This window comes from Callospermophilus lateralis, chromosome 14 (genome assembly GCF_048772815.1).
Source record: "Callospermophilus lateralis isolate mCalLat2 chromosome 14, mCalLat2.hap1, whole genome shotgun sequence".
NCBI lineage: Eukaryota > Metazoa > Chordata > Mammalia > Rodentia > Sciuridae > Callospermophilus > Callospermophilus lateralis.
Window position 1 is genome coordinate 95,545,402 of NC_135318.1, and position 13,707 is coordinate 95,559,108.

A 13,707-nucleotide genomic window follows, 5' to 3' on the forward strand; every position below is an offset into this window, starting at 1 on the left:
TTTGTACCAATCTTTATGTATTTATTCACACATTTGATAAAAATGTCACAGTTAGGGAGTGAATTCATTACAATGACATAAGTAACTCTACAGAGTCAAACTGCTGTTAAATCAGAAAATGGGGCAACCACAGCTGCTTAGCACCTGTGCACACGCACGCAGGTATGCTCTCTCGCACACACCCACTCACACTGGCAGGCACTAAGTTCGGACGTTAATAACCCAGGGACTCTTCCCTGGCTCCTCTGGGGAAGGAAAGAAATCCTCAATGCAAAGATGCTGGGACCACCCAGGACCTCTCTGCTCTGCCAGTGACTCGGGAGACATGAACGGGGACAGTTACTTCCTTGGCACAAAACTGGACAGGCAACAAGAAGGTCAGGAGGGGTTTAGGTTAGTTCCAGGTTTAGAGTCCCTTTCCAACACAACAGGGTAGCAAGCAGGAAAAAAGGTAAAAATTCAGCCATTTGAACTCCAGAAAAGAAAGGAGGGAGGAGGATTTAAAAAATTTGATCCCTATTCTCCCAACACACTGTGACAGGACCATTGGCAAAACCGAGACCAAGCAGATACCATGTGGCTGTGACCTTATTAAATGGTACAGTTTGCCTTCATTTCAGCTCTCGAGAGAGGAGGAAAAACTTTTTAGAGGAACAAGAGGGTCACATACACCACATCCCTATCATATTAGTATCTGGGACAAGATTACATCTGCTTATCTAGACAGCAGCTGGTGTAAGTGCTGAGCACTCCAAGGGGGCGGCCCAGCCCCCCTCCTCTGCCTTCTGAGGAGGACAAGTCAAATCTCAGGTGAGGAAAATAATGCCTGAACCAAAGAACTGTTTTCTATACTGTGTTACTATGGAGAAAACACCCAACTCCTTTTTGACACAAAGTTAAAAAAAAGATAAAATAAAATAAATTTAAATGTGATGTTTGAGCCTTTCTACTGACTCTGTCAAAACACTGATGATACAGAAACTCATCTCCAGTGCTCCCAGCGAAGGCTGGGAAGAGGAAAGGATTCGGTGACTACAGCGCACGAGCATGGAGCTGGCCAGTTCCCATGAAAATGTTTGGGGTCAGGTGAGTGAGCCAAGGGAAATATTTAGCAGGGAGAGAATTTCTTGGTACAAACTTCATGCCCCTAAAGATAAAAGCAAGGTGAGGACAAGGCACTTAACACGGCCAAGAGCTGTTTACACCCATTCACACCAAGACTGTTACCAAGAGCACTCCCAGTGACCCTCCTGAAGAAATAACTGGCCACCCAAACTTTCCAGGTGACCTTCAGAACTAGAGGAAATTCCAGCACTGCAAAACCCATGGTGGGATCTGGAATGTCAGCAAGGAACCATTCAGGGGAAGCCAACGGAGTCGTCCACTTCCAACCTGAGGTGAGAGGCTTGTTCCAGATTAGCTCAAATACTGAATTTCAAACTGGTCAGCCTGAGAACATGGCAGCGCCTCCATGGATCCCGCTTCCTCTCTGATCAAGAGCAGCACAGGGCTCGGAAGGAAATCAGACATTAGTCCTTGAATGATCTTGCACTGATGGTTACGCGCACATGCCTCCATGGCTTTTCCCCATTCTGTGGCAGAGGGAGGGACCAAGACAGGGCTGGAAGGACCGGTCCCGAGTTCTCCTAAGGCCCTTTAGGCATACTCGATCCTAGCAGGGCTACAACTGCCCTCATTCTTCCGCTCCGATGACTGGGCGGTGGCCTTGGCCTCGCTGCTCATCTCCAGAGGCTTTGCTGGGATATAGTCCTTCACTTTGATTTCCATGTTCTTGGCTTTCAGAGTGGCTGTGTGCAGCTTCTCCAGGAAATCCGGCATGCCTGGGGAAGACGGGGGACTAGTTAAGATGACCAGAAACCAACAGAAGACTCACAGCTGCACTGCCCCCTCTTTGGTGGTGGGAGCTGCTTTTCCTCATACCAAGGCAACCTGAGTGGCAAACTACAAGTGACAGCTGCCGCCAGAAGGTATTCCCTCTGCATGGACTGCAAAAACACCCACAACCTACGATCCTTGCAGAAAGGGCAGTGATCAGGCCACTGAAATCCCAAAAGGCTCTTTGAGGTGATTAAAATACACATCAGTGGCATGTCAAAATAACTGCCAATTTAACTTAGATAAATGTCAAACAGAAACACTCAATCTTCTCTCCATTTCCCCCAAGGAATAAGCAAATGCCTATAGAAAACAATCACGAGGATGCTTTCTAAGACATGTCGTTAGAAGGGGAAAGTGAAATTACAGCTGCGATGTGCAGCCTCTCTTACACGGGTGGTGGCCCTTTCCCTAGGTGACTGCCCATAATCATATTTTCTAGGCCAGATCTTAAGAGTTTTCAACACTACTAAAGAAAAAATTTAAGCCTGGTGTGGTGGTGCATGTCTGCAATCCCAGCAGCTCAGGAGGCTGAGGCAGGAGGATCAGGAATTCAAAGCCATTCAGCAAAAAGCAAGGCACTAAGCAACTGAGTGAGACCATCTCTAAATACAATACAAAAAAAAGTGGGGTAGGGATGTGGCTCAGTGGCTGAGTGCCCCTGAGTTCAATCCCCAGCTGCAAAAAAAAAAAAAAAAAAGTAAATCCATTAAAATACAGTCTATATTTAAGACATTGAAGCATATATTTTAGAAACTCTCCTCTGGCCAGGTGCAGTGGCACATGCCTTCAATCCTAGCAACTCCGGAAGCTGAGGCAGGAGAATTCCAAGTTCAAAGCTAGTCTCAGCAACTTAGTGAGACCCTGTCTCATTAAAAAAAAAAAAAAAAAAAAAAAAAAGGTTGTGATTGTGGCTCACCGATTAAGTGAGCCTGGGTTCAATCCCCAGTACTAAAAAAAATTAAAATAAAAAGTCTCCTCTGGGTACAAGTTCCTTTCTGGGACCCTATAATTCTCATTCTTACAATACCACCTGGAGATCAGAATGAACTGGGAAGGGCACTGAATCTCTGTAGCAGAGATTACAGAGATTCAGTGCTGCCACTAAGAAGACACAGGAAAAACAAAATGTTCACCCCAGTTCCCAGCCCTGACACACATCTCCACTCACCGCTGGAAACCATCCAGCTAACACAGTAGCGAGGAAACACAGTCTGGGGATTGTCACTGTATGTCAGCAAGTAGTCAAAGCCATTCTGGAAAAGAAACAGGGCAAAGATGAGGGCACCTAAGCATACACCACAGCCTCCACACCCAGCATCACCGACAGTCATGCCCATTCTGGAGTAAGGAGTGCCACCATTTTAACCTGTGAAGAACAGAGCTCACCTGATGCTGAGACCAACTGTTCACAGCAAGGTCTGCCTACAGGGTGACCTCTAGCAAGCATGGCTCCTAGGGTGTCCTAGTCCCATTGGTAAGGGAGCTCCCTGTGCCCAGACAATGCAAACCGTTGTGACTTATGCCAAGCAGGTTTTCTTCCTGGGGGTCTGGAATGATGGTATTCACTAAATAGAGGGGTCCCATGAGACGAGCTCCCAATACAACCTGTGGATGCTGAGCTCCGCAGGGCCTTCCCACACAGAAGCAGGGCGCACACACTCCTGCACTCCCGCAGACCATTCTTATCTCTGTTATCACTGCCTGTGCAGACTTATTACATCATTGTCATAAAATCAACTGAGAAAACAACTAAATGCTGAGTCCTATGAGTTCTTCAAATACAGGGCTATGTTTCAGCTTCAAGACCTTCATCTTCACCTGCACCTCCTACTAGTAATAATAGCAAACAACTATACAATAACTTACTGCCAGGAACTGCTGCAATTTCTCTCAACAATCCTACATTTTAGGTTCAACTATCCCCCATTTTACATGAGGAAATCAAGCAAAAAAAGCTTAAAGTAATGTTGCCCAACGTCACCCTCCTGCTCAGTGAGAAAACTGAGAATTCGGACCACTGAAATCACACACCCACTGTCTCTCTGGCTAATACAGCAAAGGACACTAATACACACTAATACAGCAAAGGATGTGCAATTATTAAGAAAATCTGAAGTGCCTGACCCTGAGAAGACTAGACCAATTACATTCCACCTGAAGGAGTAAAAGAGAGCACTTTTCCATCTGTACTTTGTCTGCTATACGTCTGGCCGTGTGCGAGGTGCTGCAGAGGAAAAATCCGCTCCGACTCTGACTCACAGAGAGAAAGTTGCTGAAAAGACACTGCGGTGCAGAGGGAAGGGAGGCAAAGGCTGTAAACAGGAACAGCTACAGAAGCCCCCACAAGGGCTGGCAAGGGGACAGCATGAATCAGCACAAGCATAAGACTTCAAATTATTCCACCCACAAAACACTTGGATGGAGACGTCAAGAGACCTGGACTTTCTTCCACTGCTGCTGACATTATCAAAATGAAGCCAAAAATGCCATGGTTACTGTGGGGAAGGAAGAACGGGGTGGGGGGCGGGGAATGGGGGAAATCTAAATCACTTTGCTTATTATTTATAGATCTGACTTTGAACACAAATATTTCTCATTTATTAAAACTAAAATTTTCAGAGCAATACTAAAAATCCAAAGTAAATAAAGAACCTGTGGGGGAGTCTCTGGGGGCTGTGATGCACGCTTGTGATCCCAGCTACTCAGAAGGTTGAGGCTGGAAGATCCCAAGTTCAAGGTAAGCCTAGGTAACTCAGCAAGACCCTATCTTAAAATAAAATAAAAAGAGCTGGGGAGGCAGGCACTGTGGCGCATGTCTGTAATTCTAGCAGCTCCAGAGGAGGAGGCCCAAGGATCACAAGTTCAAAGCCAGCCTCAGCAAAAGCAAGGCACTAAGCAACTCAGTGAGACCCTGTCTCTAAATAAAATACAAACAAATAAAATGGCCTAAAGACAATAAATGACCCTGTAGCTGTGAGCACTCCTTACAGCCAAGCTGTGGTATTAAAAGGCCATTTTCCACTAAAGGAACCAGAACTCTAATTTCTAGGTTTAGAGCTAAAAATATAAAACATGATCCTGGAGCATCTTTTAATACTAGGGTCCTGAAGCCAAAAAGAAGCCCCCATTACCCAAAGCCAGGATTAATAAGATCATTAATATGATCATCAGTAAGAATAACTGTAATGTATAAAAACTAACCTAGTACATTTAAATTTGTGTTTCAAAAATGACACTTCCTTAAGAAACAGAGGGCTGGGATTGTGGCTCTGTGGTAGAGTTCTCGCCTACCATGCTCGAGGCACTAGGTTAGATCCACATAAATACAAAATAAAGATATTGCATCTACTTAAAACTAAATAATAAAATAAAAATTAAAAAAAAAAAGAAACAGAACCTTGTCTTTGAGGATGTCTAATTGACAGAACAAACTTGTTTTATTTTGAAAACTAATAAATAAAGAAAACAAGTCAAGTATTTCTCCTATCTCCCTTTCCTATGTGAACTATAGGAAACCAAGCAATTGATGAGGAACTGTGCCTATGAAGTATTCCACCCAATAAAGAAAGGAAGTAGGAAAGAACTACAATATCAGTATTCAGAAACCTCTAATGACACAATGGATAATCATTAACAACTTACAGGTTCACAAAGAAATGGCAAAGCAGATATTATCTGCCTCCCAATTAAAATGATCCTGCCCAAAATAACCTACCAACCTAAATCTGCTCAAGCCTCTACACCTAACTACCAGTATCCAGGAAAGACGATCTAACTGATATAAAGAGACACAAAAGGCAGCAGGGACAAATGTCAATACCTGGTCTTATTCAAATTCTGATTCCAATAACAAAATAGTTCACAATCAGGAAAATTTAAACACTGATTTAGACTTAAAATGGTTTGGTATTAGGGATTTCTGTCAATTGTTTTATGCATAATTATGACACAAGTTATGTTTTCAAAAATCCCTTTTTGAAATTTAAAAAAATGGAAAAAAAAATCCCTTTTTGAAATTACCAAAATATCTACACAAGAATTAGGCTCGGGCTGGGGATATAGCTGAGTTGGTAGAGTGCTTGCCTTGCATGCACAAGGTCCTGGGTTCACTCCCCAGCAACACACACACATACACACACACATACACACACAAAAAAAAAGAATTAGGCTCTTCAAATAATAAATTTAGAATATGCTTCAAAATAACTAATGGAGTGGAAAAGGACATAGGAAGGTTACAGTCTGGGAGTGGGGTGGAGCTCAGTGATACAGCACTTGCCCAGCAGTCAATCCCCACAGCGAAGGGAAAAAACAAACCAACAAGCCTGGCCATGAGCTGGTAACTGTCGAAGTTGGGGACAGATGTTTGTTAAACACTTCCAATTTTCCATTACAAAAAGTAAGACAAGGGGCTGGGTTGTGGCTCAGTGGAAGAGCACTTGCCTGACACATGTAAGGCACTGGGTTCGATCCTCTGCACCACATAAAAACAAATAAACAAGGCCTGTGTCCATCTACAACTAAAAAAATATTTAAAAAAATTTAAAATATAAGACAAACAAAATGTCCAACCTTGGCCAAAGGACCTACTTTCCATGTGCAAAACCACTTCAGCTGCCTGGTTTCCAAATGCCCTCTGACTTACCGATACCTGTGGTCAACCCGTGCTCCCTGGCCTCTTGAGCACACAAGGGCTCATTTCTATCACTGTCTTTGCTCGAATCATGTCTGTCTCCAGTGCCCCTCCTAGCCTCCTCTACTATCATCTGCCATTTTTACAAAGATCAACTCAAGCCAGGTGCAGTGGTACACGCCTGTAATCCCAGCGGCTTGGGAGGCTGAGGCAAGAGGATCTGAGGCAGGAGGATCACGAATTCAAAGCCAGCCTCAGCAAAAAAAAGAAAGCGAGGCACTAAGCAATCCGGTGAAGCTCTCTCTCTAAACAAAACACAAAACTACAAATTAGGGCTGGGGATGTGGCTCAGTGGTCAAGTGTCCCCGAGTTCAATTCCCGGTACCCCTCCCCGCATCCAAAATTGACTCAAGCCAGGTACAGCAGAACCTGACTGTAATCCCAGCTACTAGGAAGGCAGAGGCAGGATTCAAATTCCAGGGCAGCCTCAAGAACTCAGTAAGACTTGTTTCAAAATTAAATATTAAAAACTACACTAAGAAAAGTGCTGGGAATGTAACTAAGTAGTAGAGGGGCCCTGGGTTCAACCTTCAGCACTATGCGCGCGCACACACACACACACACGAAAATGCGCACTATTCTCCCAATGCAGCTAGAATATTCACTGGGATCCTACTGGAGGCCACACTGTGCCATGTGCCAACTCTGCCTCAGCTATTTTGCAGCCATCATTTCTAAAGGCAGCAATGCTGGAACTCAAGCCTTTTTTTTTTCTTTTTTTTTCACACAGATAGCACAAAGTCATGATTCAAATTTCAAAAGCAATTTAAAAGGAATAAAGCAAGGTGCAGATCTCCTCCCCACATTGTTCCCAACCGAGCCAGTCTCCCTGTCCTAAGGATAACTAGCCATCAACAGCAGCCTCACCGCTTTTCTGTCTTCTAAGGAAAGTGACTTTCAAATATTTTTAACTACAACTCGTTCTGTGTCTCACGCACACACTCATACATACTTGGGTAACTAGACAAGTTCCATAAAATATGCTGACACTCATTTTTTACTTTTTCTTTTTTAAAAACTGATCATAATCCCCTAAATTAATTATGTCTCCCACTAATGGGTGGTGATCTGTGGGAGAATACCACTCTATAAATAGTATAGAGGTAAACACACAGATCCCCCAGGAAAAAACAAACATATTGACTGAGGTCAGCCACCATCTGTCATAGCCAAAGGCCTACTGCAGGTGGTATAAATAGAACAACTTGGTAAATATACACACAATGGAATATTACTCAGCATTAAAAGAGAATAAAATCATGGCATTTCCAGGTAAATGGATGGAGTTGGAGAATATAATGCTAAGTGAAGTCAAGCAATCCCCAAAACCAAATGCTGATGTTTTCTTTGATATAAGGATGCTGATTTGTAACAGGGATTGGGAGGGGGACATGGGAAGATTAGACGAACTCTAGATAGGGCAAAGGGGAGGGAGGGCAAGAGAGGGGGCATAGGGGTAGGAAAAGCAGTGGAATGAGACAGACATTATTACTCTAAGTACATGTATAAAGACATGAATGGTGTGACTCTACATTGTGTACAACCACAGACATGAAAAATTGTGCTATATATGTGTAATATGAATTGAAATGCATTCTGCTATCATATATAACAAATTTGAATAATTTTTTTAAATAAAAATAATAAACAACTTGATGAATAGTCCATGCCCTCTAAACCACACAAAGCAACAGGGAGACACAAAGCCATTATGAAGCAAAACAGAACTAAAAACAGAACCACTGTCACTAATAGGTACACTCAACAGATTAAGCTTTTTTTTTTTTTGGTGGGAGGGGAGCTCACTAAGCTAAAGAAAATATTCTTTCCTGATAAATGTTACAGAATTGTAAAGAGAGACAGTGAGCAATAGTCTAAATCTCTGTTTTACAGATAAGAAAGGAGAAATCCAGAAGGGCATGTGTTTTGCCCACAGTATCAAATGCTTTCAGAAGACTCGCTCTTGGCCCTGATAAAAGCTGCCAGGAGCCACATGTCATCACTACTCTGTCTTTAGGGATTTTCCAGGTATACTGCCCTATAGCAAGGGATCCCAAAATACAGTCCCCAGACAACAGCCTGAGACTCACCTAAGAACTTCTCAAAAATGTAAATTACCAATGGGCTCCCACCAGACACTGGATCTGTTGGTGCCTTGATCTTGGATTTCTCAGGCTCTAGAACTATGAGAAATGAATCTCTTGTTTATAAAGCCAAATTAAAAAAAAGTGAATTTTCAAGCCACACCTCGGACCTGCTGAATCAGGTCTGAGGCTAGGGCCCAGCAACGTATTTTATTTTTTTGTGGTGCTTGGAATTGAACCTAGGGCCTTGTGAATGCCTGGCAAGCGCTCTACCACTGAGCCACATCCCCAGCCCCCAGCAATGTATTTTATTTATTTATTTTTTTTTTAAAGAAAGAGTGAGAGAGAGGGGGAGAGAGAGAGAATTTTTTAATATTCATTTTCTAGTATTCGGCGGATACAACATCTTTGTACGTGGTGCTGAGGATTGAACCCGGGCCACACGTATGCCAGGCGAGCGTGCTACCGCTTGAGCCATATCCCCAGACCCTAGCAATGTATTTTAAAAGCTCTAGCTGGTCCAGGCACGGTGGCACAGCCTGGAATCCCAGTGGCTGGGGAGGCTGAGGCAGGAGAATCATGAGTTCAAAGCCAGCCTCAGTAACTTAGTGAGCAACTCAGTGCGACTGTTTCTACATGAAATACAGAAATATAGGGGGCTGGGGTTGTGGCTCAGTGGTAGAGCACTTGCCTAGCATGTACGAGACCCTGGGTTTGATTCTTAGCACTGCATATAATTAAAATTTAAAGGGGGTGGGGGCTGGGGATGTGACTCAGTGGTTAAGCACCCCCACCCCTGGGTTCAATCCACAGTACCAAAAGAAAAAAATGTCTCCAGCTGGCCTGTAATCCCAGCTGCTCAGGAGGCTGAGACAGAAGACCACAAATAAAGGCAGTCTCTGCAACTCACAAAACACTGTCTCAAAATAAAAAATAAAAAGACCTGGGGATGTGGCTCAGTGATTAAGGGCCCGTGAGTTCAATCCCTGGGAGAAAACAAACAGGAAGCCTCCAGCCAACGTGACAGATGCCAGGTCTGAGAACCACTGCCCCCAACAACTCACTCAGCCCCTACCCCCAGTGCAGACTCTAGGCACTCCTCGAGAACATCCCAAAGCCATGACGAAGGGTCTCTTGGTCAAAGTGAAACTCACCTCATCGAATGACTTGTGGGGGCGGATGACCATCTGGGATTCATAGGATCTGACCCTGACGAACTCTGGAGACTCTGGCACACTGGGGTGCTGCACAGCACTGGAGGGGAAGCGAGGGAAAACAGGTCAGTGATGCCTATCCACAGACCCCAGGGAGCGCAGCCAAGGACAGGCCCTGAGGAGCCTGAAACAAACAACATGCAGCTCACCAGGCCATGTCAAATCAACTCTCTTCCCCTTTAATTACCAACAGTAAGGAACTGAAGAAATGTTTAATTAAAAGCTTGCATCCCTTCAATCTTCCTAGCTAGTCACAGCCCCTCCTCTTTCAGCTGGGAGGGCAGGACACTGGCTGTCCCTGGTAAGCCTGCAGGAGACTCGCCAGGGCACTAAGGGCAGGCTTACAGGTCTATACAAGCAACACTCGCGGCTGAAGAACTTGCCAAGGGCCACGGCAGCCATACATACCGTGACACCAACACCATCACATTGTTCTCCTGATCCACACTGTATCGCCGAACATACACGTAATCCCGAGAGTACATTGGGTACTAAAGAAGGGAGGGGCAGGATTAGCACTTGGCACCCCACAGATTTGACAGAAGTAAAACCAGAAGGAAAATACTCACAGGAAAATGGGTTACCCAATGGAGAACCTCAGAACCACTGACCACGTCCCTCTCGATCACCTCCAGCTTGATCACTAGGGCATCCCACTTCTTCCTGTACTCTGTGTCCAGCTGTGAAAGACAAGACCATGAAGACCCAAGACAATCCAAAGCAAAAATGTAGACGGCCTCTCCAGATGCCTGGACTGGACCTCTGACCCAAGGGCCCTATTATAAAACACAGACCTAACTGGTGGGGCCTAAGCGTGGGAGGCACGGCTCTGGTTACTACATAGTCTTCCAAAGTCCTTTCACGTGTGTGAAAAGGAATCTTAAAAGGCAAGCCCCAGAAAAATATAAGGAAAAAAAATATTGTAACAGCCATGTCTGGGGAAAATATAGTATATGCGGTGACAGAAACATGAAGGGAAGAATTCTAAACAGGTTTAAACAGACAAAAACTCTCAGTATGAGTAGACACCTCACACAAAGAAAACCAAAGTAGCATATTTTTTTTAAATTTCTGGCATCACTAGTAACTAAGAAATTTCAAAGACAGACATATCCAAACTTAACAAAAATGCAATACAAACTGACAAAATTCAGTGCTTAGGAGAAAATGCACTTGCATATGAACATAGGGTGTTATAATCAACAAACTAGCAACTGGTCTGGCAAAACAAGTGAAAATACCTATGTAGAACTCTATTGTTTGAACACCCAAGGATAAAAGCAGTCCTCGAACACATTCTTTGTTTTTATTAAGTAAATATATTCACGAGACTATTTCAGATTAAAGGAAGTTAAAGACACTTAACAACTAAATGGAATCCTAACTGGATCTATACTGAATGGACATGATTGGGTCAACTGATAAAACCAAATTCCAAACACAGATTACATTGAAGTGTGCTGCACCAATGCTGAATTTACTGACATGGTTAGTTAGAAGAATATGTCTAGTTTCAGGAAATACTCACTAAAGAATTTAGGGACAGAGGACCATGATATGTTTAATTTGCCCTCAAAATGTTTAGGAAAAAAACAATAAAGGCTTGTGAAATATTAGAGTATCTTAATCAACCCTTCTATCTGATCTTCTCAAATAGTCTGAGGGTGGGTGGGCTATAGGCAAAAATCAGTCCCACCCTCACAGGACAGAGAAATTACAAGTCAAATGTTCCCCCAGATGCTACATGCCAAGGAACAAGAAGCACAGACACAGATGGATACCCCAAATCCAACATCATCAAATCAAAGAAATCATTCATGTGGACAGTAGTAAATGGCTTGTTAGGAAGCTCTGAAGTCCACAGCAAAAAATTAACTCACCTGAACATTGAAGAACTGCCGGGGTGTCACATCTGTGTAGGTTCCAAAAACTAGAATGACAAGAAAGAATAAAGGATGCTTGCTGAGCTCCTGGCCCGATTCCTATCACATTTCAATTCTAGAGTACTGAAAGCTCCTGAAGGCAGCTTCAGAAAGCAGAAGCAAGGCAGGGGCAGCAAAGCCAAAGATGCCATGTGTCAAGGAAGACACCGGGAGAGGAAAACCACCAACAGAAAGCCATGGTAAATTTCCTGAGAAACCACCAAAACAGAATAGTTTAGAAAAACATGAGGCCCCAAGTCCCAAGCAACCTGGGCACCCAGGCACACACTTCAAAGGCAGCACGCCCAGCTCACCTCGGTACTGGTAAAGATGGCTGCCTTCAATTGGGCGCCGCCACAGTTTGAAGTGCTTCTTATCCATCACCATCTCCCATGGCTGTTCCTTATCCTTCAACTCTTCATTCCCTTCTGTTTGGGATTTTGATTCTGGAGGGTGGCGCTCAACTCCTGAGCTCTGAAATATATTTGAGACTTCCTCCAACCGTTTCATCTCATTAATGGATCTGCAAAAAACAAAAACAGATCCGGTGCAGGTGGTCAGTCAGCCCTGTGAAATGAAATGTCCACACAGAGACCTGCAAAGGAATGGTGTGGGTTTAACACAGTATAGTGTGGTGAATAAAAAATCAGTTCCTGTGCTAGATGCCACTCATTAACCCAAATAACATAGTATTTAATCAGTACCCACTTCTACGTATATAAAATGGGAAGAATAGTACGTACCTCAAGATTGGGAATAAAGATTATCAACAAATTTATATATAAAGTGCTTAAGACCTAGTACATTATTAACCTTCAACATCCGCTATTAAAGTCTTTGACTACAGCTGGGAGTGGTGGCACTCACTGTAATCCCAATGACTTGGGAGGTTGAGACAGGAGGATTGTAAATTCAAGGCCAGCCCAGAAACTTCACAAGATTCTCAGCAACTTAGAGAGAGCTTGTCCCCCCCCCCCCAAAAAAGTGATGTGGCTCAGTGGTTAAGTGTCCACAGGCTCAATCCCCAGTACAAACTAAATAAATAAAGTCCATGATTGTGAAATGTCATTGGAACCTTTACAAAAGGCATCACCACTATCTAAGTGCAGAACATTTCCATCAGCCAAAAGAAACTGTACCATCAACAGTCCCTTCCCATTCCTGCCTCCCTTCACTTTCTGTACGGATTTGCTTATTCTGGGCATTTCAAATAAATGGAGTCACATAATAATGGTTTTTTTGTATCTGGCTTCTTTCTCTTGGCATATTTTCAGGTTTCATCCACGAAAGTGTACTTTATTACTTTTATGATTAAATAATGTTCCATCATAGGAATATATCATCTTTTGTTTATCAGGTAATAGAAACTTGGTTTCTACTTTCTGGCTATTACAAATAATGCTGCTAAGAACATTTAAATTTTTGTATCAACATGTTTTTAATTCTCTTGGGAAGATTCCTAGGAGTGAATGTGCTAAGTCATGGTAACTCAATGCTTCACTTTTTGAGGAGCTGCCAAACTATTTCCACAGCAGCTGCACCACTTTAGATTCCTACCACTATTGTATGAAGATCCCAACTGCTCCACACCCTTGCCAACTTCATTATCATCCTTTTTTTTTTTTTATTCCAGCCATACTAGTGGGCATGAAGTGATATCTCAGTGTGGTTTGAACTGATACAATTGCTAATGACTAATGATGTTGGTTACCTTTTCATAAGCTCACTGGCCACTTATGCATTCCATGGAGAAATACCTCTATTGAAATTCTCTATTTTATCAGATTGTCTTTTTTTTTTTTTTTTTTTTGGTACCTTTTTATTTTTTGAGACAGGGCCTCACTAGGTTGCTGAGGCTGACGAACTTGCAAACTTCGTGCCTCAGACTCTCAAAC

The 13,707-nt window shown here is 43.3% G+C and overlaps 1 protein-coding gene across 1 annotated transcript in view; it reads right to left on the reverse strand.

Annotated features, from left to right (window-relative positions):
- Nucleotides 1-13,707, reverse strand: part of Stard7 (StAR related lipid transfer domain containing 7) — a 26,320-nt gene continuing 12,613 nt past the window's right edge. The window contains exons 2-8 of the mRNA XM_076833660.2: nucleotides 12,127-12,335; nucleotides 11,771-11,820; nucleotides 10,460-10,570; nucleotides 10,299-10,381; nucleotides 9,831-9,930; nucleotides 3,068-3,152; nucleotides 1-1,841 (exon numbers count right to left, since the gene is read on the reverse strand). Of these exons, the coding sequence (XP_076689775.1) occupies nucleotides 1,657-1,841; nucleotides 3,068-3,152; nucleotides 9,831-9,930; nucleotides 10,299-10,381; nucleotides 10,460-10,570; nucleotides 11,771-11,820; nucleotides 12,127-12,335 (823 nt within the window). The 3' untranslated portion in view covers nucleotides 1-1,656. The remainder of the gene's footprint in view (nucleotides 1,842-3,067; nucleotides 3,153-9,830; nucleotides 9,931-10,298; nucleotides 10,382-10,459; nucleotides 10,571-11,770; nucleotides 11,821-12,126; nucleotides 12,336-13,707) is intronic.